The following is a 25,957-nucleotide window of genomic DNA, read 5'->3' on the forward strand; positions in this document are numbered from 1 at the left end:
GAGGGAGCCTTAACTTTTTTTTAAAATTATTTTTTTTTAATTTGAAATCCATTTTTCTAATTTTTTTGGATGCAAAGTTATTAATAACTTTTTTATAATCATTTTTTTCTAATAATTCTTTCTCAATTGACATTATATTTAATCCATTTAACCTCTCTTCAGACATTATTGAGCTTAGTTAAGATTTTATCAATTTTAACGGTAACATGAGTTATTAACATTATTCTATAAACAATATAAGCATTTGGAAAAGAATCAAATCTTTTTATTTGATTGAGTATATCAATTAAACTGTTATCTTCTAGTTGTACTATTTTCCTTAACACTTTTAATTTAGAAAATAAATCTAAACCATCATCAATATCAGATTGATTATTATGCTTCAAGGAACACTCAAGATTAAGGCAGTATTTTTTTAAATTTCCATCATTTAGTGATCTCAGTTGTTTACGCTAAATAGAAAACAAAAAAATATTTTCATATGCTTCGAATTGTTCAAATTTATTTTGAAGTGAAAAAAAATTGTCTTGTCTAGTATGTATAAAAAATAATTTAACTCAAAAGGATTCTTCGAGAGATTTTGAGATTTCAATATCAATATTCTCGTCAAATTATTTTTTTTCTTTATCACACATTTCTTACGATGTTCGAGTTTGATTTTCATTTCAAATGCAATTTTCTTGGTAGAAATCATACTAGTTGCAAATTCTTTTACCCCTTAAGTTTTTAAAACCACAAGTTTTAAAAGTTTTTTTTTTCCTTAAATTCTGTGGCGAGTAAAACAAACTCATCTAAATTGAAATATATAGAGTATATAATATATTAGGTGTAACAAAGAAATGGGCTCCCACAAATGTGGGGCCTAAAGCAGTTGCTTTATCTGCTTTAGGTAGGGCCGCCCCTGTTGTCAACAAGAGAAAAAAATGAAAAATCATAAAAGGATAGGATGAAAAGAAAATTAAACAATTTATATGAAAGTGATATCTTCTAAAAACCGGTATTAAAGTAATTAAATGGCAGGTTGACTTATTATAGCCTGGACCTTTTTTTGTTTAATCATCAGGTATTTCATGATTACTAGCCTAGCTAATTTGGATTTCCGGTGAGTTAGATCTATTATGGGGTAAAGTATTTTCCTATCAAGAAATTTTTCTTTTTAGAGCTCGAAACCAAGATCTCGAGTTGAGAAGGACGGGTCTCCGGCCTCCGGCCTCGCAATCTATCCAAGTTTGGGCTCCCAATCTACCCAAGCTCACTTTGTAAATCCAAATTTGTGTCAAGTAGATCTAGTGTGAGGGTAAAGTGTCTAGCCAACAGATTTTGCTAAAAAGACAAGGACATTTGTTCTTTTGGTTTATGCTCCATCAATCCCATAGAATGTGATAGATATGAGTGCACTAAGCTCCTCCTATGTGCAGGAGATGTTCGGGCACATGTAGCCTATTGCCACATTGTGGTACTTTAGGTGTCATATTTTATACCAGATAGTCATTGAGATAAGGTAAGATTTCATTAAAAAGTAGTATCAAACTAATAGTGGGCAATTACAAAAAAGTAAGCTGGACCTTCTATATGAGATAGATAATCCGACTATATTAGTACAACACCCATAAGTTCATAATCAAAACCAAATGTGGAATAAAATAATCCCGTATTTTATTCCGGAATTGTTATCCCTCATCCCCCGAATCACCACCAACCAAACGACACTTAGTGTTTCTAATGAGATAAAAACAAGCAGCACACCAGCAACTCAAACAAAAACTTTTCAAGAAAAATCTTTACTCATCAGAATGGCATTTGGCCATACAATAAACTTGTTTAACTCAGTTTCCTAAAGTACAGCGAGTACAACAAACTTGTTTTACTCAATTTCCTAAAGTACAACAAATCCATAAGGATTCAATTAAACCTTCAAATACTTAATAGCTGTATGAACATCCTTATCTCCTCTGCCACTGCAGTTGAGCACCACCTTAGTTCCATTGGGTAGAGTTGGACATAACTTCTCCAAGTAAGCCAGTGCATGAGATGTTTCCAGGGCAGGAATAATGCCCTCTAACCTAGATAATCTTTTGAAGGCTGCAAACAAGCATCGGCACAGCAGGAAAAATTAGTGAAACTTCAATGTTACCAGCAGATGCACTTACAAAAGCTAAAACCAAGCGCAAGCCATTTGTATTCTTCTTGTCTTAGTCCTCAGCTAAACACTAAGGGGTCGCTTGGTAGGAGGTATTACAAAAAATAATGCAAGTATTAGCTCTATGCATTACTAATACCTTGTTTGGTACTTTTTTTAACCTGCGTTAACTAATACTTGTATTAGTACACATCATTTGGTATTATCCTATGTATAAGTAAGGCATAGAAAACCATGGCATTAGTAATACCAAGGCCATTAATGCATGTATTAGTATGGTTAAATACAAAATTGTCCTTAAAGTCCCTTAAAGCTAGAGAATATGGACGGCATTTTTGTAAACAACTACTTTTCTTAAAAATTATGCAATGCATTATAATTTTAATATACCACACCAAACAATATATAAGAAATAATATATGCATAACTAATACGTGCATTACTAATCCATGCATTATTAATACACCTTATTCCGTATTATTCCTATACACCCTACCAAACGACCCCTAAAAGAGAGTGAGTTCAATGGAACCCAAACAGAAATCGCTCGGAATTAAGAACAAGTAGAAAGTCAACAATCACCTTCTAAAGCCTCCTCATCTGTAATGCTGTAATACTCTGCTCGTCCTAAATCTTTCAAAAAACTGTGCTCTGGCCCAACTCCAGGGTAATCCAATCTAGTATGCCATAAGGTGGAGAAGAAAAGAAAAACAAACATGAACCAGTGAGCAGCTGTAAAAATCCACATAGAAATGACCTGTTCCAACTTTGATTCTAACAAAAATAAGCAAATTCATGAGCCGCAAAGAAAAAAATTATTACCCGGCACTGATAGAATGGGGCTCAACTATCTGCCCATCTTCATCTTGCAGCAAATAGCTCATAGCTCCGTGGAGTACTCCGATCTCTCCCTTTGTCAAAGTTGCAGCATGTTTTCCACTATCTATACCAAAACCAGCAGCCTCTACCCCAATCAACCTAACATCTTTATCATCAACAAACTCATGAAACAGTCCCATAGCATTTGAACCTCCACCTACACATGCAACAAGCACGTCTGGTTTCCCGCCCCATTTTTCCAATGCTTGCTTCCTTGTTTCTTTACCAATCACTGCATGGAACTCTCTTACCATCATGGGGTACGGATGTGGTCCTGCAACAGATCCAAGTATGTAATGAGTTGTTTCGACATTTGTAACCCAATCCCTTATAGCCTCTGAAGTGGCATCCTTGAGTGTAGCGGTCCCTGAGTGGACTCCTCTAACCTGCATGACAATTATGAAAAATGAAATCAAGAGTAGCTCTTTATGATCAAATTATAAAATAAAAAAACTGGCTCAATACACTTTGAGAGTGCAGTCATTCTTATTGAATAGAGAAGCCATAGATTGCAATTTGACATGAGGCAAAGAGGAAGAAAATGAAGCCAAAGGTAACCATCTATCAAAATACTACTTTTTTCCATTTTATTATGTTTCAGATATACTGTGCGTATGTATGTGCTTTAGATGAGTCACAGTTAGCCCACTTGGGGTGGTCTTTTATCAGTAAGTTAAATTTTATTAACAAAAGCAGCCAAGCACTAAGCTAGTGTTGGACATTACAAAATGAGAGGCCCCTCTATGCAAAAAACAAAAAGAAGGGGCTCCCCTATATAAGAATTACTCCTGTAGTGAGTCAATAAAATCTATCATGCAATTTTCATCACATCCTGTAGATTGCAAAAGATACCAGCAAGCATAAACATCTGTAGTTTGGAATCTGAAATGATCTAGTTCTGCCCTCAAAACACCTTAAGTTCCTCTCTTTCCTTAGTATCAAAGAGACACATGCTGGAATTGTCCTCCAACACTTCTTAAGAGATCTGTGAAGGCTGCAATTTCCCCAACCATCCAAAAACTGTCTGATCGGCTGTGACATTATCCACTGCGGTCCAAAAATGTAGAACAGGCACAGTGTGTTGTTGTATTACAATGCAGGAACAAATGGTTGTTGGTTTCCTCTTCCCTTGTTGCACAAAAGCACCTGTTGCACATGGATATCCCTCTTCTCTGTAAATAATTCTGGGAGAGGCAAGATTCATGGATTGCTACCAACATAAAGGATGCAACTTTTTTCCATATCTTCCAAGGCCACTGTGGGTAGTTGTGTGTTCCACTGTTTAGCAACTTGTCACATGACCTGACTAAGAATAAACCATAGTTCTGTTCTTTCCAGATGAGTAAGTCAGCTTCCTCCAGGCTGGTCTTTTAGATGGTCAAATCAAGAAACAGTGACGGGCTTCCACAGGTGTTGCGGAACGACACAATTTCCAGTTAAACTTCCTTCTTGCATTTGCATTTGCATTCGCATTCATTTAGCTCATTCATGGATTTTAAAAGTAATTCCCTCTCCCTATCTATATACATATACCCTCATGATATGCTATTACGGACTCAGACTTTTGGTCATTGAAACTATGGACTATACTTAACGCATCATAACTCCAACTAAGTATCGGATGCAAGAGAAAACCTACTCCCATCTTACCAAGTTAAAAATTTGCTTTTATTATTACTAGAAGAGTTGGAAAATTGAATTGTTCTATATCTGTTGGAAGAAGATGTCGGGGCCTTCCATTTCTTACAAAAGTAGAACATTAAAAAGAAAAGCAGTTTTAGAAAAAGGAAAGAACATCCCTTCTAGACTTTTCTCCCCGTCTTTTTAAGTGTTTTTTTTTTTTTTTGGGGGGGGGGGGGGGGGGAGTTATGAGAAAATGAACATTCATTGTAGAGCAGACTAAAAGGAAAGGTTGACATTCAATTTGGTTGTGTGGGCATAGACCATAGAGAAGTTATCAAACAATTTAAACGACAAATTAATGAAAGGCACACTGATGAATTCTACGGAACAGAAAGTCAGTAAATAAATTCTTTGCTAACTTTTCAATAATCTCATAATAAGCTAACAGATCAAATAACTCATAATGTAGGAAACAAACCTCAGCTCCAAGAAGCCGCATTCTGAAGACATTTAGTGCTTGTCTCTCCATATCTTGAGCACCCATGTAGATAATACATTCCAAACCAAAGCGAGCACAAACAGTAGCAGTAGCAACACCATGCTGACCTGCCCCTGTCTCAGCAATGATGCGTTTCTTGCCCAGGCGCTTGGCAAGCAAAGCTTGGGCAACAGCATTATTGATTTTGTGGGCACCAGTGTGGTTAAGATCCTCCCTCTTCAGGTAGATCAATGGCCCTTGGCCATCTGGACGTTTGTAGTGTTCAGTAAGTCTCTCTGCAAAATAAAGAGGGCTCTCTCTGCCTACATAATCTCTCAATATTCCATCTAGCTCTTTCTGCAGACAGCATGAATTAATTAAAAGATTAGACGCTATACATAGGACATCACAAGCCTTCACAACAAATAGGATGGGGAAAAAAAGGTGTTAACAAAAAGAAAAAGTCATAGCTAAAATTGCTTTTTCAGAAGAAAGACTTGAACTGTGCTGAAAGTCTTACAGAGGTTTCACTCCTGTACTTTGATAAATACCGTATGAAAAGCCTTTCTTGCCACAGCAAAATAACTTCTATTTAGAGCTTACCAAATAATATACCAGTTCAGGGCTACAGAACTTTTCAAGAAAAGGAATTGCATTTCTAGTTGAATATCGGCCTTACTTGGGTCCATATATTAAAGAGGTAGAAAGACATAAACTTTACATTACCAACTTCATTAATCAAGGTTGATGACTCGATTGAACTAGTAGTTTAAGAGGAATATACAGCACCAATTGTGCCACTTATCAATCCCGATACTAATAGAGGAGAACCCATGATTTTAACGTGGCTGGGGCACCATAGTCTTTTTTACCGTGGCCCCTAAAAGTCAGGCTTATAGTGTTCAGGGTGCCAAGTTATTTATATAATCATTTTCAAGGTATATATACATACATACATATACAAGATTTTTACTAAAGTTTACGGGGTCCAGTGACCCCTCAATGTTACAAGTAGGACTGCCTCTGGTCATACGGAGGGTAAACCGAGGTGTTGGCGCAATGGTAGAGTTGCTCCTTGGTGACCTATAGGTCTATGTTTAAGGTGTGAAAGCATCCTCTTTGCAAAACACAGATGGCAAATGCTACTTGTGTTATATGCCTACCCTTCCCCTATCACAAGTTAGTCAAGTAGCCCTATCTTCGGAAAAATGTAGAAGATCTAACGATACAGCACTAATTCCTGAAAATTGTTGTCAGCTATATCTCAATATCAATTCGTCTAGCATATCCTATGATAGAATGCAGGGTGAAAATATAATAAAAATTACGAAAAGTGATCAAACAATATGAAATCAAATCAGCAATCAATATCCAATCAGTTCAATACAAAATAATTGTAATTTAACGAAAATGAATTCAAATCCACCAATTTGAAAATTTTACGCAACTGGAATTATATACAAAATATTAAAAAAATCAGCGAGAACCTGAAAAGCTTCGTCGGTGGCGAGCAATTTGAAGGCGGTCTCGAGCTCGTCAAGAGCGTGCATTAGGGTTTCAGGTACGTATTTCCCGCCAAATTTACCAAACCGACCAAACGAATCAGGACGCAGGAGAACCGCCGGTTCAGCAGCCTCTTGAGCCGCCATTGATTCCTGTTTTGTAAGGACACAGGAAATTGAGGAAGGGCAAGATGTAATTTTGTTGAATTTGAAAGGTATTTGGAATTTAGGGAAGTAAGAGGAGGAGGAGGCGGCGGAGGAAGATTGGCGGCAACAATGTTTGGAGGATAGAGGTGAAGGTGTTTGAGCAGTGGAGGAGGAGAAGGCCATGTTTGGATGATAAGAATCTAATAAAAAGTTGGAATTATACTTTTTGTCTTTTGAGAGTTAAGAGGGGACGAAACAGTTTAAATAGGGAAATTTGTGAAACGTGGCCCTTCATAAAACCGAACAACAAACGCATTCATTATGAGGCATACGAGCGCCTCTCGTAGAGTCTCAGCCGGTCGGTGCCGGAACGGTCCGCTACTTAGATTTAATTAAAACAGTAACACATTTAACGGTATTCCTATATAACAACATTTCACTATAAAATCTATAAAAAAATTAAATTAATTTTTATGGTATGTTATAATATATATTTTTTATAACATCCAAAAATATTCAGAACAAACGAGGTTATTATAAAGAGGTTTGACTGTATTAAGATGTCTAGATTTGGAAAGGGGAGTCTTAGAGCAACGGTCAAGTTGTCTCTGTGTAACCTATAAATCACGGGTTCAAGACGTGGAATCAGCCATTAACCTTTGCATTAGAGTAAGTTACCTACATCACACTAGGGATGGGCATCGGCCGGTTCGGTTCGGTTGTGAATGTTATCAGTTTAGCATATCGGTTATCGGTTTATAAATATGCTAAACCGATAACTGAACTGATAAGAAATCAGTTATCGATTATCGGTTAATCGGTTCTCAATCGTTATCGGTTTACCCGAAAAGATAACTCAATTTCGATTCTAGAGAAGAGAAGTAATGAAAGATAATGTATACTGTATAAAGATATGATAAACTTTCGAAGTAAAATAATACTAAACTGTTATCGAACCATTAACCCAATAACCCGGTACCGATAACTTAATAAGCTTTTTTCGGTTCGGACTATCAATTTTACCCGATATATACTCAGCCCTACATCATACTCTATTAGAATGCGGCCCTTTTTCAAACTCTATATAAATGCGAGATATTTTGCGTACATGGTTATCCATGTCTGGATTTGATTATTAAGATAAAATCTTCAAATTCTAATACTAAGCAAGCAAAACTGTTAACTTATAGCACTGTAGACTTTAGTATGTGGTTGATTTTAAATTTGATAAAGTTTTAATTGTAACTTGTAAATGACCTAAAGCGTCATTGGTATGTGGACTAAATATAAATTCATCTCGATAAACTTAATCCGGTTGACGGTATAAATTTAATATCATATTTTATTCTATTTTTGTCCCGCATACCAAACGACCCCTAGAGGTATAATAAAAACTCAATTTAACTTGTAGGGTGCAAACTTCAAGTCACAATGATTTGATAGTGAACGAAATTATGACCATGCATAGCTAAAACCACCGGGGGTCATTTGGTGATAAAAATAAGAATACTAATCTCGGGAGAGAATTTGGATTGCATTTTGTTTCACATTAAGGATATGTGATTTCACCTAATACCAATTGATAAATGTAAAGATAAGTGATGCAAATTGATAATAATATAAAGCAAAACAGCATTTGGACAGAGCCCTCGAGCTCGGGTACCCTGGAGCTAGTTATGCAAGAATAGTTAAAGGTACAATAAGCTGATGAACAAGAACATAGGCTGAGAAATATTATATTGCTTTGATATTTGTGAATGTAAGGTCTCTACAAATGATGGGGACTCCTCTTTATATAGTAGAAGAATCCTAATTATGGTATAACTCTAATTACAAAAGTAAATCACATGATTAGCCTAAACAACCGCCATTGATCTGATCTGTTCGGGGATCTCTGCCGTGATTTTTGACCGGTTACGGATGTTTCGCTTTCCTGTTACTGCACTTTGCCCGAAGTCTATCATATTTGGTCTCGATCGCTGCTGACCTCGATCTCGACATGCACCTCGATCCTCGAATTAGCTACTTTATCTCGTGCTCTAGTCTGATCCATTATGAGGCTGACCCTCGACCTAATTCTGTGGTCTCGATCGAATAGCAAAATCGGTAAGCCCGATTTTAATCATATACAGACAGTCCCCTCATTTTTTGGAATGTAATGACAAGAAATAAATCGAGGCTTCTGAACCTGTCCTCGAATTTATCGTGACGTAAACATCGTGATGTACGCGGCAAAGGTGACCGAAACGTCCCATCAGTTCAACTTCCCAGACATTTAAGGCGTGTCACTTGCTGGTCGGCCATTAGCACCCTTGAACCGTCGCCGTGAAACCCATAAATAGATCCATTTTCCATTTTTTTTAACTTTTACCCTCAATCCCATCCACTCTAATCTTCAGAAATCTTTGCATTTTCCAAGTTCTTATTCAAATCATCAAGTTTCTTTGTCAACCTCTTCTTAATACGCCAAATCTCCCACTTTTGGTTCTTACTCATTCTTAAAAAATGTCTAACACTTCCAAAATTGTCCCTCATAAAGAAAATGCCTCTTCATCAAAATCCGACGACGGCGGCGCCGCGGCGGAATATCCTCTCACTGACTTCGTTCCGACGAAGTGTGCGACTGCCTCCGATTTCAAGGTGGAAAACACACCCTCGACACCGGGGCGATGTAAGCCCATGTCTAGGTACATGTGTACAATTACTGAGAATTTCCTCGAGAAGGTAAAAGAGGAGTGCAACTGGGTCGGCAAGGATATTGTAGTGCCTAGCCCTGAAGAATACATCACTACTTACAAGGAGGGGTGCTTGACTGTCTACACCTACCCCTTCACGACAAGTCCCTAGGACCCTATCATCGTTGTCTTCTGTAAAAGGTATGATGTCACTCTGGGCCAGATCCATCCATCGTTTTGGAGGATTGTGCTCCTCCTCCGATTCTTCGTAAGTAAGATCGAGGGGCATCTTTTTACCCTCGATCATCTCATGCGCCTCTACGGCCCTCGGCTTTATCGATGAGGCATGATCAAGCTTTATCGTCGAGCTACCAAACCCTCATTCTCGAGTATAGACGATACCCGAGACCAAGATTGGATGGGCATGTCCGTGCCAATAAGGACCTCGGACCTAATCCCCGCCGGAGATTTGCGGTTCCCCGAGAGGTGGAACATGTAACGTAAGTGTTTTCTTGGCCTTTCGAGTATCTATTATTGTCATTCCTGCTTTCTTATTTTCCCCTCTTCTAAAATTTTTTATGTTGCATCCAAGGTTGTTGTGTCAAAAGTGATCCTCGACCTGAGGCAATGGGTCGAGGGATTGGTGTCTCAAAAAGTCTGCTCTGAGCGTGCCTAGATGGAGTTGTCAAGGGGTCGAAGGGAGGCTCGAAACCACGATAATTTTCTTTTTTCTTTGCAAAGTTTCCATTCGTACTTATTCATTTTCTCATTTTGCATGTCTTGGGAAGGATGTGCTGATTACCCTCTTATGCTGAAGAAATGGCGCTTCTTTCTGCGTCTTCCCCGAGGCAGGGAAAGGAGAAGAAAAGAAAAGAGGCTCCGATCTCCTTAAGCCCGGAGAAGAAAATACCAGCTAGAAAGCCCCGCAAACCAAAGGGGGAGGCCATCCCCTTAACTCTGGAGTCCGTCCACCAGTTAGCGGATAAGACCGAAGACGAGGATAAAGAAGAAGATTCTGGTTTGGTGCATCGTATGCTGGCTGAAACCGAGGTTCAAAGAACCACTAAACAGGTGGGGATCGAAGATGTTTTGCCCCGGTCTACTGAGTCAACGAGAGTTGAAGATGCCTCACCTCAAGATAGAGAGGTCATCGAGGAGCCAATTGAGACTAGGGCAGAAACCGAGCTCGAGGCTCCCCAGAATGAAGGTGATGCCTCCAAAGATCCATTTGGGGCAATAGTGGTCGGGGATTCCTCCTCATTCCCTCCAATCCCATATTGGATGATTCGTGATGCCCATGCTGCGGAGACTTGTCACAGAGAAGGGGCCCAGGGGGAGGAAGACTTTTTTCATGGCTATTTTCCCGATATGGAAGATGTCACTGGTTTGGGTGATTTGGTCGTACCGAAGAAAAGCTCGAATGAGGCTTCATCGAGCTATATATTGACCAATCAGTTCCTGGTTCCTAGCGTTTATCCAGACCGGAAACAGCCTCTTATTATCTCAATCCTGGAGGATACACAAGTTTTTTCTGCCCTTGTAGGGGTAGCAAGCTATCTTCGATGCCTGGTCACTGAGGAGGACCAAGCCAAAATGGACGCAGCGGATGTTGCCTGCTTGTTCAATGAGGCCCAACATGCCCTGAATCGGGTAAGTTCAAGGGTCATTACTTTTTCATGATTTTGTCTCGTAAATGTTCCTAACATTACTTCTTTTGTTGCACGCTTCGCTGTTACACCACGAGGCCTTTCTTCGAGCCCGAGAGGAATGCAAGGTCGAGGTTCAAGGCCTTACCGAGAAGTGCAACACTTATAAGATTCTCAGTGAGAAGCTTCAGGTAGAACCTGTTGGAGACCTGGAATGCACAAGAAGAGATGGCCAAGCAGGTATTTCGAATTCTTTATGGTAGTGAGGACGAATCGGAGATAACGACTAAAAAACCTATTCTGCAGGCTCGACATAGGCTTGAACAGATCAAAGGCTTTCAAGGGCAAATAGACGAAGTGCAGGCTGAGGCCGAGCAGTTCAAGGGGTGTATGGACATCCTCGCTGCACAAAAGGAGATTATTCAGGCAGAGCTAGATTCTGCCAAGTCGTAACTTCGTCAGGCAAAGGACAAAGCCTCAGCCCAAGCGAAGAAGGCTTAGGAACTCGAGGCCAAGTGGCCAACCTAGCCAAGTTGGCCGAGGAACTCGACGTTGCCAGATTCGAAGTGGTTGCGGCCAATAATAAGGCCCATGCTATCGCGGATCAATACAAAGTTGATGCTGAGGCCACCCTCGAGCAAGCTAGGGGCATGGTCAATCATTCGAAGTGGCAGGATCGAAGGGAGGTTCTTGAGGACATCCTAGTTCGCAATGTCGACATATCCACTGAGCTTGAGATCGCCAAGGCTGAGGAAGCAATGGCTCGGAAGTTAGCGTTCCCCGATGAGGATTCCGAGGATGTGAGTGGATTTGGTGGAGAAGATTCTGAGGGCGAAGAAGCTTCCTCCAAAGAAAACTAGGCCCTTAGGATTAGTAGTATTTCTTTTAAGGTTGTTCCTGGCCTTTGTAAAAATTTTAGACCGGACCAAATGATGCTTGTAAGAGAAATTTTGGTATATAAAAAAATTCTTTTCTGAATTTTCCTTATTTTGTCTTTACTTGTTTTATTTCAATTTCCGCCTTGTACAAATTTTGTTTCGATCGTGTCTTGGAAATTTTCACAAGTGTGAGGCTTGGGTAGTTTGATCAAAATCAGACTAGTGCAGTCTCTATAGTCGAGCAAGTATTTGCTTGAACTTGAAGTATGATGACCCTTAGGTTTTAGTTGAGTGAGGATGACTTTTCGAACTCAAAAATAAAACGGCCCCTAGGCTCTTGGATTAGGCCGATATGGCCTTAAAAGAGTAGATTTTCCCCCTTTTCGGCTTAAAAGTATTAATCATATAAAAAGTTGTTATGCCTTAGAACAAGATAAATCCGTACCCAATAGGATTCAGTGTTATCGAATAACTTTGTTATGCCTTAGCATAAGTTTGTTCAAGAGTTCGAACAATTTAGTACCTCTTAAGGTTTTTGAGGGTTGATGTTATCGAACCCCTTTGTAACTTTGCCGAGGGTAGCCTTTTCTAACCAGTTTTATGAAAATATTTGAAGGCTTGTTTGATTACGGAATTCGGACTTCTCCAAACCGTGTTAGTTTGGCTGTATCCTTTAACTTGAGATCTTCCTATTGGGCTTGTTTATCGATTATACTTCGAACTTGTTCGAAGTATCAGTCCCCGAGTGGGGTGGCCATGGCCTGTAAAATCGAGGATTGCCTTTTTAAGGTCTTAAGATTTCAAAGTTTAATAATTAGAGCATGTCGATCTTCGGACGGCAGTCCCCAAGTACGGGGTTAATTGCTCGAGCTTAAGTTGCGATTGGATCTTGAGCTTATTTCCGTAATATATCGTAAGTATGAAATTATAAAGTAGAAATTTCACTAAGGCAGGGAACATCTAATAAGGAAAAAGTACTTCTTTTAATAGATCATTCATGCGTACATGTTTTGTCATTAGAGCTCGGACAATCTACATGGGCACGATTCATTTGATCATTTGGCCCTTTATAAAAATTTCCTATCGAGACCCCGTTGACACGAAGCATCTTCCTTGAAAACATAACATCGATGCCCCCCAGTATTCGAGGTTGACTGTAAAGAAGCCTCGGATAATGATGAATTATCCCCAGGTAGCACAAATAATTGTTGCCTCGTTAAAAATCTCGCCGGAAAAACCCATTTGGGACAAAAACCGATCTAAGGGAAAAAGAGTGTAACGCGTGCTTTAAAAGCTGAGGTCTTCATGTTGAAGAATTTCCCGATGTCTTCGATCGAACACCTACAATAAGTTAGTATCAAATATAAATGAAAAAGGAGAGATTCATACCTTAGCAATAGTATCGTTTGAGGAGTAATATGTTCCAATTATTTGGTAATTGTTTGTCGTTCATCGTGCCAAGTTTGTAATATCCCTTTCCGATGACACTGAGGACCTAATATGGTCCTTCCCAATTTGGGCCGAGTTTCCCCTCGTTTGGATCTCGAGTGTTGAGGGTGACGTTTCTCATAACTAAGTCCCATATTTTGAAGTGTCAAAGATTGGCTCTTCGATTGTAATATCTTTCGATTCGCTGTTTTTGGGCGGTTATCCGAACTAGGGTGGCTTCCCATTTTTTATCTACCAATTTGAGGCTTGTGTTTATAGCCTCGTGATTTGATTTTTTCATATCAAAACCTGACGCTTGGTTCCCCGATTTCGACCGGGATAAGAGTTTCGGCGCCATATACTAAGGAGAATGACATTGGCCCCGCACTGGATTTTGTCGTTGTCCGATATGCCTAAAGGACTTCGGGCAAAATTTCTCTCCATTTTCTCTTAGTGACATTTAACATTTTCTTTAGATTTTGAATGATGGTCTTGTTTGTTGATTCGGCCTGTCCGTTCCCACTAGGATGATATGGCATCGACAGGATCTTTTTTATCTTGTGATCTTCGAGGAACTTTGTTATTTTGCTGCCGAAAAATTATTTTCCATTATCGCATACGATTTTGGAGGGTATCCCGAATCGGCATATGATGTGATCCCAGATGAAGTCTTTGACTTCTTTTTCTCTGACGTTCTCGAAGGCCTGTGCTTCAACCCACTTAGAGAAATAATTAGTCATAAATAAAATGAACTTATCTTTACTTGGGGCCGATGGCAGAGGGACGACGATATTCATTCCCCATTTCATGAACGGTCATGGGGATAGGATTGAATGAAGTTGCTCCCCGGGCTGGTGGATCATTGTTGCATGTCTTTGGCATTTGTCGCATTTTAGAACGAACTCCTTAGTATCTTTTTCCATACTGTCCCAATATTATCCTGCCATGATGACTTTGTGAACTAGTTGTAAGCACGTGATTTTTGCCCTATATGAGAATTACTCCCAAAAAATTCAAAATAAAATAATTTTCCTTTTGTGTGCAATTTTGAGAATTTCGTGGCATTTTTGGGATAATTATTTGTATTTGTTTGTGCATGTTTATTTGTTAAATTAATAAAAAATACAAAAATATGTCGCATTTGCATTTAGGATTTAATTCTATAATTAGGAGCAATTAATTTTGTTTTATAAAAATGAAAAATCACAAAAAATAATGTATGTTTGCATTTTTAGCATTTAATGTCCAAATTGTGTGATTTTTTCGTAATTGCTATTTAATTGTGTGTTAATTGTTATTGAGAATTAATTTGCACTTTTATAAATTAATTAAGTTCTATAGGATCATTTAGGATTTTTAGAATTTAGTTTTAGTTTAAGAAAAAATAAAAGAAGAAAAAAGAAGCATGGGAAATAAGAAGAAAATCGGATTGGGCCACCTTTTAATTAAAATCGACCAGGCCCAAACCAAATAAACTCCTATTGGGTCGACCCGACCCGGTCCGCCCCATAACCCCAAACAAACACCCCCTTTCTTCCATTGTTCATTTTTTGAAAAAAAAATAAAAAAATAAAAAACCTAAACCTAAACCACCCGCCCCCCTCTCCTCTTTCATCTTCCTCAACCTCACGTCCCATGACTGCCCCTTCCCCCTCACCACCATCTACTCCAAATGACCACCAGCCCACGCCGAACAACACCCTTCTCCGTCGTCATTCTCTCATCTACACACACAGCACTCCGTTCGTCTCAGTCGCGAGCACCCCCCCCGGTCCGCCATTGACGAGCAGCAGCACTGCTGCGTCGAGCTCCAGTCTACCCTTGATGCTTCTTCGTCTTCATCTTCATCCTCACGACCAGCTGCTCCACCGTCAACCAAACAGTCCGTCGCATCCAATCACCGGAAAAAAACAGTCGACCACCCTTGCTACTTCTTCTTCTTCGTTCAGCATCCATCAACACCACCCAAAGCACCATTGCTGCCCTCCCGTCGAGCTCCAGCAGCCACTGCTACTGTTTCACCTCAACACACACACACGCACAGCCTCACGTCCAAACACATAGCTGTTGCTGCTTCATCTCCTCAGTCGTCAAACTGCTACTCAACACACACACACACGACCTCCTTCAACAGCCTTCCACGACCCACGCACACATATGGATAGAGCAGCAACATAGAGGTCATTGAAACAAAGTGAGAGATAGACGGAGGAAAAGCGAAGCAGTCCGGTTAAAGTCCGGCGAAGTTTTGTCAAGGTCTCGTTTGGTTTTGTTTGAGTCCGCCGTTGTTCGTCGTTCGGTGAGGTCCAGTCTGAGTTCGTCGAGGTTAAAAGAGAAGGTGGGTTTTCATTGAGTCGAGATCCGGTACGTCGAGGTTGTTGTTCGAGCTCGTCGTTGTTCATTTTCGGTTAGTTGGTTTAAGTTTCATTTCTGTCCGTATTTTGTTTGATATTCTCGTATTTGAAATCAGTATATGTTTGATTCTTTTCTTGTTTGTTGTTATCATTTCTTAATTATTTCTTTAGTTTGTTTTATGTTCTTGTTTAGTTTTAATATAGAAATGTTTAGTTTAATCATGTTGTTAGATTTAATTTAAAGTTCAATTGATTATTGAGTTTAGTGATTTGAATCTATTTGTTTGTTATGTTCAATTTGTTACTGTTATTGAATCTGAAAGTATGTTTGTTGTTAAATATATTGTTCAGTCAAAAATATTGAGTTTCTAGCCTAAATTTGTTGATGAAATCTGATTAGAAATTGGTTATAGCTGTTGTATTTTGGTTAGATTGATTAGGTGAATTGGTTATAGCTGATGGGGGTAGAATGGTAAATTGCAGTATTTTTCAGGGGTAGAATGGTAAATTGCAGTATTTTCGGGATTTTAAATGAGTCTTAAAAATAATTAATGAGTGCTCTGTCCACTAAGTATTAAATAATATTAAAATAAAACATAAAATAATACGTAGTGGGGGACAAGATATAATGATGGGGAATTAATATATTTATTTAATATAGTGGGGGACAAGAAATGTGATAGTGGGGAATAATGCATTTGTTTAATCAATAATGGGGAACAAGACATAGTGGGATTACGGGGCTCAAGAAAAGTTGATTAAATAAAATAACAATTGTATTTTGTATGTAGTAGTGGGTTTGGTAAGAGAAAGTGAATTGTTTTATTATTTGTTTAATTGATTAAGGGGTCTGTTATGAGGCATAAATAGAGCAGACTTGGACATAATTAAGGACGAGATTTGATCATCATAAATTTAGAGCTTAAGTTGAAAAGAAAACTGATTTGTCAGAACTTAAAAAATTCAGTCTTTGAGAATTAAAAACTGAAAGTAAAGCCTTTCTTTACTACTGAGAATCAGAATATTGTTACTGCTTCTGTGGTTTGCATTTGGTACTACTGATTTTCAGATTGGTCTTCTTGGGTTTTCTTTTGGTTCTGGAGTGCTGTTTCATTGAATTCTTGGGTTTCAGCTTGGGTTTTTGGTATTGTTTGTTGTTGGGTTATTCTTGAATCTGTTACTGGTTGTGGAATCATCTCTGTTGGTTTTAAGATCTGTCCCTGGGTGTTCAATTTGCTACTGTTGTTGATGTTGTTGTTATATGCTACTGCATTTCTGCTGATCTTCCTCTTCTTTTACTTCCAATATCAGGTACACAACTGACACGCTGGTTACTGTAAGCTGAAACATGAAGCATGAATATGAAATGAAGAGTTGAAGTTCTGAATTTATCTTAGTTATATTCTGAATTTTAGTTGTGTATATACATTATTTAGTTTCCTCTAATCAGAATCATGTAGTTGTTTAATATATAATGGAACATCTGACAGTAGCTTAGTGGACGAGCTGTCTATGTATTGCTAATAAATAAATAAATGGTGTAGTAATTCTGTTCAGTTAGTTCGTTATTGTTTGATGATTATCATGTCTCAAAAAGCATGTTAGCCGATTTAGACTATTCTTAAACATTCAACAATTAGCTCATTAAACGAATAGACCGTTTCGGAACTTGTAGGAATATTATTTAGCTAGATACTATTGGTTAATTTCAGCATGTAAATGGTCTAGGATTAAAATTAGATTGCCAAGTTTTTTTTTTAATTTGACAAACTGTGAGCATGCCTAGTATAATGTAACTAGGTAGTAACATGTGAATGAGATGGCCCAGGTCCAGTTTTGTGTCATACACATTGGGTCTGGGTCCACGTTGGTCAACGGGCTGTCCATATTGTGTTCTGATTTAACAAATTGCGTTCGGAACCCGACTATAACAACTCGTAAGCATGTAAATAAATTAGGACCTTTTCTCTTTCATTTTTTAGAGACAAATTTAATAGAAAAAATGTAGGCACTTTAGGATTATCCTTTTAAAATAAATGAGATGAGCCTCATCCAATAAAACGCACAAGTTGCGGGGCCCTCAATAAATGGTTAATAATTGTATAGACTTCGGGATAGGTCGTTTAGCAAATTTCACGGCCTCACCCAAAATAATGATACGCTAGTCGCTTTAGGAGTGCCTTTAATAATTTATTTTCTTAAACTCGGGTGCACATTTATGTGACCCAAATCCAAATCTCAACAGAGTCGAAATATGTCGATAACCACGGGTACATTGATGTGACGTGGTTCGAGATATATTTTCACGATGTTGCAATTCTCGATAAAAATAATAATAATGATAAAAGCGGTTAAAAGTTAAAATTCGCACATATGTTCAACATGTATTATATCAGATAATCAAGCCGAATATGACAGTTGAGCGACCGTTGCTAGAACCACGGAACTCGGGAATGCCTAACACCTTCTCCCGGGTTAACAGAATTCCTTATCCGGATTTCTGGTGCGCAGACTGTAATACAGAGTCATTCTTTTCCTCGATTCGGGATTAAAAACGGTGACTTGGGACACCATAAATCTCCCAAGTGGCGACTCTGAAACAAAATAAATAAATTCCGTTTCGATTGTCCTTTAATTGGAAAAACCTCTCTTCTGCGTCCCTTCGCGGGCGGCGCGGGCAAAAAAGGAGGTGTGACACTAGTGATTTGGCACCGAAATGGTTCCCGCAAGTACCCTCGTGAATTTCTCGTAGGACGTAGTCGGTGTCTCCCATACCTAAACATATTGCCAATGGCCCACCGAATATCCTTTTGTACAATGTTTCTTCTTCAGCCAATGTGAATCGTGCAACTTTCATTCGTAGAGTCCTCGATTCCTTAAGGTCTGATGGAAGTTTCCCATTCTTTAGATAATCGATATATTTGTTCCTCCAATCCCAAGTTAGGCTTGTGGAGTTTATTTTGGCATGGCCTTCTTCGACTACCGACTTTGAAAGATGTATGACAGTCCCCGAGCTAATTTCGTCATCTTCGACTGACGACCCCAAATTTGCAAGGGCATCAGCCTCACTGTTCTACTCCCGAGGTACACGTTGTAGGGTCCATTCTTTGAACCTGTGTAGGGTTACCTGCAATTTGTCCAAGTACCTCTGCATTCGATCTTCTCGAACCTCGAAGGTTTTGTTGACTTGGTTAACCACGAGTAGGGAATCACACTTGGCCTCGATGGCCTCAGCTCCCAAACTTTTAGCTAGCTCGAGACCTGCAATCATGGCCTCGTACTCGGGCTCATTGTTAGTCAACTTAGGGTTTTGATAAATTGTCTAATTGTATTGCCTATGAGTGGCTTCAAAACGATGCCTAGCCCGGACCCCTTCACATTTGAAGCACCATCTATGAGAAGGGTGTAAACCCTCGAGGATGTACCCCATTTTAACAATAGTTCCTTTTCGACCTCGGGCACGAGGGCTGGCGTGAAGTCGACCACAAATTCTATATGGTCGTTCGGGGTTTATACTCGATATCGTACCTACTGATTTCGACGGCCCATTTGGCCAGTCGGCCCGAGAGTTCTGGCTTGTGCAAAATATTGCGAAAGGGGTAAGTGGTTACAACACAAATTAGGTGACATTGAAAATACAATTTTAATTTCCTAGAGGCGCTTATTAGAGCAAGCGCTAATTTTTCTAAGTATGGGTACCGAGTCTCGGCTTCGCCTAAAGTTTGGCTAACGTATTAAATAGGATATTCCGTACCTTGCTCTTCTCGAACTAGGACACCACTTACCGCGGCCTCTGAGACTGCCAAATATAAGCAGAATTGCTCGTCTGCTTTTGGAGTATGAAGCAATGGTGGGCTCGAAAGATACTGCTTTAATTCTTCCAATGCCTATTGGCACTTCGGAGTCCAAGTAAAATTGTTCTTCTTTTTGAGTAGTGAGAAGAACATGCGACTTCGATCTGACGACCTCGAGATGAACCGGCCCAAAATGGCTATCCGCCTTGTTAATCTTTGTACGACCTTAAGGTTGACCATGACTGTGATGTATTCGATTGCCTTAATTTTATCGGGGTTGATCTCGATTCCTCGATTTAACACCATATAGCTGAGGAACTTGCCCGAACCGACCCCGAATGCACATTTCTCGGGATTGAGCTTTATATTGTATTTTCTCAATATGCTGAAGGTTTCCTGCAAATGTGTCAAATGGTCCTCTGCGTGCAGGGACTTGACTAGCATGTCATCAATATAAACCTCCATCGATTTACCTATTTGTTCTTGGAACATCCGATTTACTAGGTGTTGTTAAGTAGCACCAGTATTTTTTAGCCCAAATGGCATTACATTATAGCAATAAGTACCATACTCAGTAATAAATGAAGTTTTTTCCTGATCCTCCGAGCTCATTTGTATTTGGTTGTACCCGGAGTAGGCATCGGGAAAACTGAGGATCTCGTGGCCGGCCATTCCATCAATCATGCGATCGATATTCGGCAGAGGAAATGAGTTTTTAGGACATGCTTTGTTTAAGTCTTTGTAGTCTACGCACATTCTAAGTTTATTCCCCTTCTTGGGGACTACAACTACATTTGCTAACCATTCGGGATATTTCACTTCCCGGATGGATCCTATCTTGAGAAGTTTGGTTACCTCATCCTTGACGAATGCATTCTTTACCTCGGACTGTGGCCTTTTCTTTTGCTTTATCGGCCTGAACTTTGGGTCCAAACTCAATCGATGAGTGGTAATATCCAAGGGGATCCCTGTCCAAAATATGGAAGCAAACAAGTGTTTCCACAAATCTATGAAAAGCCCACATATAGCAAAATCTTTTTGTTGCCGTTGGAAAAAGAATAACACGTCAAGGTGGGACCAAGCAAAACAATCCTTATTTTTAATAAGGAATTTAATGAGTTTTTTCCTGAGCTCGGGAGTTAACCGCGTGGCTAAGTATACTTTTCGATCGGGCAGATGCTCGATTAGTATGACTTGTTCCAGATCTTCGACCGTTGACTTCGTGGCATCATAATCATCGGGAATTACGAAGGTTCGAGGTATCGCATAATCATCATCCTTGAAAATTTCCTGTTGTTCCGATCTAGTCGAGGCCGACGACTGTGGTTGCTATTTGACTTTCTGCTTTTCCTTTAATTCGGTTCCCTTTGTTGATGTTAGTGCTGATATTGGTATTACTTCATCAATTGCAAACATCTCTTTGGCTGATGGTTGTTCACCGTACACCGTTTTGATTCCTTCCGATGTTGGGAATTTCAAGACTTGATGAAGTGTCGAAAGTACCGCCATCATGTTATGACTATAAGGTTTTCCGAGCAGCGCATTGTAACTCATATCACCTTCGATCACGTGGAACTTTGTCTCCTGTATAGTTTCGACAATATTTACTGGCAACAAGATTTCCCCTTTGGTGGTTTCACTCGCTATGTTGAAACCATTGAGCACCCGAGCTACACGCATGATTTGATCCTGAAGGTCGTGCTGCTCTACGACCCTCGATCGCCGAGCTACCTGGATTAATCAACACAGTTTAACTTGAATTTTATTCATAAGGATAAATATTATAGTGCGTCGTTGTGAGGCTGTTCTATTCCTTCTACATCATCATCGTTGAAAGATAAGGTATCCTCTGGTAGATAATCCCGAGTACATTTTTCCCTTGTGATTGTCACTTTGGTGCGTTTGAATATCGAGCCTTAAGTCTCATCTACCCCACCAACGATCTTATGAATCACGTGATACGGTTCTTCCTGTTCGTTTTTCTTGTTTGCGTCCTTGTCTTCGAAGTGATTTATAGCTCGGTCACTCAAGAACTCTCGAAGGTGAACCTCGTTAAATAAATGAGCTACCTCATCCCTTAACTGTCTACAGTCTTCGGTTGTGTGACCATGGGTTCCATGGTACTTGCACATTTGATTTGGATTCCTTTAAGCTAGATCGGTCTGTAGGGGCCTGGTCCACCTAGTATCCTTGATTCGTCCAATGACTGACATAGTACCTGAAGCATCGACGCTAAGTTGTATTCCGATATCCGTGGCGCTTCTTTAGGATCGACATGTTTATCGAAGCCACTCTTACTCATGAACCCTCGAGAATTTTGACTTTAATTATTCCTTTGATCATTTCGAACGGGATTACGTTCCGGTCCGTTGCTTCTACGATCTGCGCTATATAGTTGGTACCGATGTCTGTTCGATCGGGGCTCTCTATCGATGCCTCATTGAATCCTGCCTTCAGATCTACTTAGGTAAACGGAACCGTACGGGGCTCCCAAATGATCATCCTCGACTCTGATCTTTGACTGGTATCGATTATGCACATCGGCCCTGGTCACCGCTGGATATTCGATCAAATTCTGCTTTAGTTGACGTGATGCTACCGAACTTCGCTCGTTCAAACCCTGAGTAAGGGCTTGGACGGCCCAATCATTGGTAACCGGGGGTAGGTCCACACGTTTCATTTAGAATCGAGATACGGATTCCCTTAGCATTTCATTGTCCTTTTATCTCATTCTGAAGAGGTCCGACTTCTTAGTCGCAACCTTTATTGCTCATGCGTGTGCCTTTACGAAAGAATCGGCAAGCATGGCGAAAGAGTCGATGGAATTGGGCGGAAAATTGTGATACCATATCATTGCCCTCTTCTATAAAGTCTCTCCAAAAATTTTCAGCACGACAGATTTAATTTCATCATCTTCTAAGTCATTTCTTTTTATTGTGCATGTATAAGAAGTGACATGCACATTAGGATTAGTGGTTCCATTGTACTTGGGAATTTTTGGCATGCGGAATTTCTTCAGAATGGGCTTCGGAGCCGCACTTGGTGGGAAGGGCTTCTGCACGAACTTCTTCGAATCTAAACCCTTTAGAATCGGAGGTGCCCCCGGTATTTGATCAACCCGTGAGTTGTATGTTTCTACTTTTTAATTGTTAGCCTCAATTTTCTTTTCTCCTGATTCAATCCGTTTAGTGAGATCCTCGAGCATCTTCATGATGGTGGGGTGAGTTCCTGATCCATTATCGTTTAATTTCTCCTGTACATGTCCGAACTTATGAACAACTTCCCGTGATGTATCGAGTTCGATTCTGCTTGGTACACGATTCTGATTTTGGAGTTGCGCTATCGCAACCTGCTCAGTTTGTAACATTTCAAATATCATTCTAAGGCTAATACCACCTTCTTCAACACTCTGCACATTCTGATCGGCTGCCCGGCATCTCTGCGGATGCTATTTTCAGGGTCGACGCCTAAATTTCCATGAATCGCAACACGAGAATTAATATCCACTGGATCTAGAGTCTGTGGTACATCAGGATTGATTGGAGGTGCTCTGTTTCCCGGAGCGACCACGTGCTCGATCTCGCCATGAAGACCAAGGTCGGTATCTGTGTGAGTGGGTACTACTTGAGAGTTTGACAATGTTGATTCTTGAAATCAAAAACACTTACGAGAACAAGCGTAAAAGCAGTGTGTGTTATGAAGGTTAATATTAAGCAATCACTATTATCCTTAGCCCCACGGTGGGCGCCAAACTATTTACCCTAAAAATTGGATAACAATTAAACTTATAATATGGTTTTAAGGATATGTGATTTCACCAAATACCAATTGATAAACGTACAGATAAGTAATTTGAATTGACAATAATATAAAGCAAACCAACATTTGGATAGAGCCCTCGAGCTCGTATACCCTCGAGCTCGTATACCCTCGAGCTAGTTATGCAAAAATAGTTAAAGGCACAACAAGCCGATGAACAAGAAAGTAGGCTGAGAAATATTATATTGCTTTGATATTCGTGAATGTAAGCTCTCTACAAATGATGAGGACTCTCTTTATATAGTAGAAGAATCATAATTATGGCATAACTCTAATTACAGAAGTAAATCCCATGATTAGCCTAAACAACCACCTTTGATCTGATCCGTTCTGGGATCTCTGCCGTGATTTTCGACCGGTTACGGATGTTTCGCTTTCCCGTTACTGCGCTTTGCTCGAAGTCTGTCATATTCGGTCTCGATCGCTACTGGCCTCGATCTCTACAGGCACCTTGATCCTCGAATTAGCTACTTAGTCTTCGTGCTTTGGTCTGATCCATTACGAGGTTGACCCTCGACCTAATTCCGTGGTCTCGATCGAATAGCAAAATCGAGTAAGCACGGTTTTAACCGTATACACATTTTTTCTATGTTTGGTTATTGAATTAACTACTATTGGTACCAAAATCTTGATATAATCCTAGAGTTGTTCATCTTTAAATATCCCATCTTGTAACCAAATTGACTTAGACGAGTTGTTAATCTAGCAGTAGTATATAATTTGGATGTCGCACAAAGATATTTTGTCACCTTCCTAATTTGTAAAGGAGAATTAAATTTGCCGCACCGATATTAGTCAAACTAATTTCGATTCGGCTAATAGGACACCAAATCAAAAATCAAAAGTTGAATAAAGCGAGCTGAATTTTATAAGAATCGAACCGATCCGACCGACGCCCATCCCTATTCTGAGATGATTCTTGTATGCTTTCACTTGAGTTACTTCATGCTCAATCGTCTTTGATGAACAAAAGTTACCTTCCTAGAGGCTGCCCTTTCATTTATACTTCTTTACTACCTCTATACCCAAATTTTATTTACTTATCATAAAATGGCTAAATTTTAAATAATTATTAAATAGTGACTATTGATGCACTTCGTAAAAATAGCACGGTATAGTCAGTTTTTGGACTGGTCATTCAAAAATAACTAGCGTTTACCAAGTCAATGAAAAATAGTCACTATTTTGCTGCAACAGGGACCGGTCCAGCATAATATGCTGGAGTTCATATACAGGTGCACCGAACTCCAGTATATTATGCTGGACCGGTCCCTGTTGCAGCAAAATAGTGATTATTTCCAGCATAATATACTGGAGTTCGGTGCACCTGTGTATGAATTCCAGCATATTATGCTGGACCGGTATACTTTGCTGGCTCCAGTATAATATACTGGAGACTGGAGCACCGGTGCTCCAAACTCCAGTATATTATGCTGAACCGGTATACTTGCTGGAACTCCAATATATTATGCTGGAGTTCTAGTGTACTTATGCTGGAGTTCTAGCATATTTATCATGGAACTCCAGTATAATATGTTGGAGTTCAAATATAGTTATGCTGGAACTCCAGCATAATATACTGACGTATTTTTCGAATTTTGAACAGTGTTTCCGCTCAGATTTATTTTTACATGAAAAGTGGCTAAATTTTGATTACTTTTGAAATTGGACTATTTTTGAATGACCAGTTGTAAATGAGCTACTTTCATTAATATCACACTATTAAAAATATAATACAAAAGATTAGCATTAATTAATGATTAACAAATATGGCAGTAAAATATTTATACATATAGCAGATTTAATTCAATTCAAATCAGCAAGAATCAAGCTGTTTAAAAAGGCAGTCCTAGTATTTAATATATTTCCCTATTTTTTCTCTCCATTCTATACCATGTTTTATATTTTTTTTAGAAACCAATCCATAACAGATTTTTCCTTTCCATACATGGACTTTTTTATATAATGTAATGTAGCAAATTATACATCTTTATATTCTAACAAAATAAAATACATATATTTACAAAAAAATTATAGTGTATATTTGTGGTGTATATACATTATAAATCATATATTTTTTTAGGAAAATTCATATATATATATATATGCATATGTTGTTTATATATATATATTTATATTTAATTATATATCATCGATCCATTCCATAGTAATTTTTTTCCTTTTTATGCATGGACCTTTTTATTCAACTTAATCCTAGCAAAATTATATATTTGTATATTCCAATGGAATAAAATACATATATTTCGTGAAAAAAAATATAATGTATGTTTATGGTATATTATAAATTATGTGTTTTTTAGGAAAAATTATGTATATATGCATATGTTATTTATACACTTATTTATATTTAAAGAGATATTATAAATATGCATTTATATTTTGCACTAATATAACAAGCATATTTGTACAAATTATCCGTATATAAATAGTATATGTGACATATTTTTTTTCTTCTATATACATATTAGTGGCATACTAATATTTAAGATTAAATTTTATATAAGGTATATGCTAGTAATATACTTTGAATAATATCAATATAATAATGTAGTATGATATATATATATAAGTTA

At 38.8% G+C, this 25,957-nt stretch overlaps 1 protein-coding gene across 1 annotated transcript; it reads right to left on the reverse strand.

The window, feature by feature from the left end:
- Positions 1–1,753: 1,753 nt before the first annotated feature.
- On the reverse strand, positions 1,754–7,018 carry LOC104239837 (tryptophan synthase beta chain 1). The gene is made up of 5 exons (XM_009794563.2): positions 6,608–7,018; positions 5,121–5,477; positions 2,963–3,405; positions 2,723–2,817; positions 1,754–2,082 (listed from the first exon to the last, which is right to left on the reverse strand). Exons 1-5 carry the CDS (start codon positions 6,950–6,952, stop codon positions 1,907–1,909), a joined length of 1,416 nt encoding a protein of 471 aa, XP_009792865.1. The 5' UTR covers positions 6,953–7,018; the 3' UTR covers positions 1,754–1,906.
- Between the last annotated feature and the right edge of the window lie 18,939 nt (positions 7,019–25,957).

The sequence above is a fragment of the Nicotiana sylvestris genome, chromosome 8 (genome assembly GCF_000393655.2).
Source record: "Nicotiana sylvestris chromosome 8, ASM39365v2, whole genome shotgun sequence".
In the NCBI taxonomy this organism is placed as follows: Eukaryota; Viridiplantae; Streptophyta; class Magnoliopsida; order Solanales; family Solanaceae; genus Nicotiana; species Nicotiana sylvestris.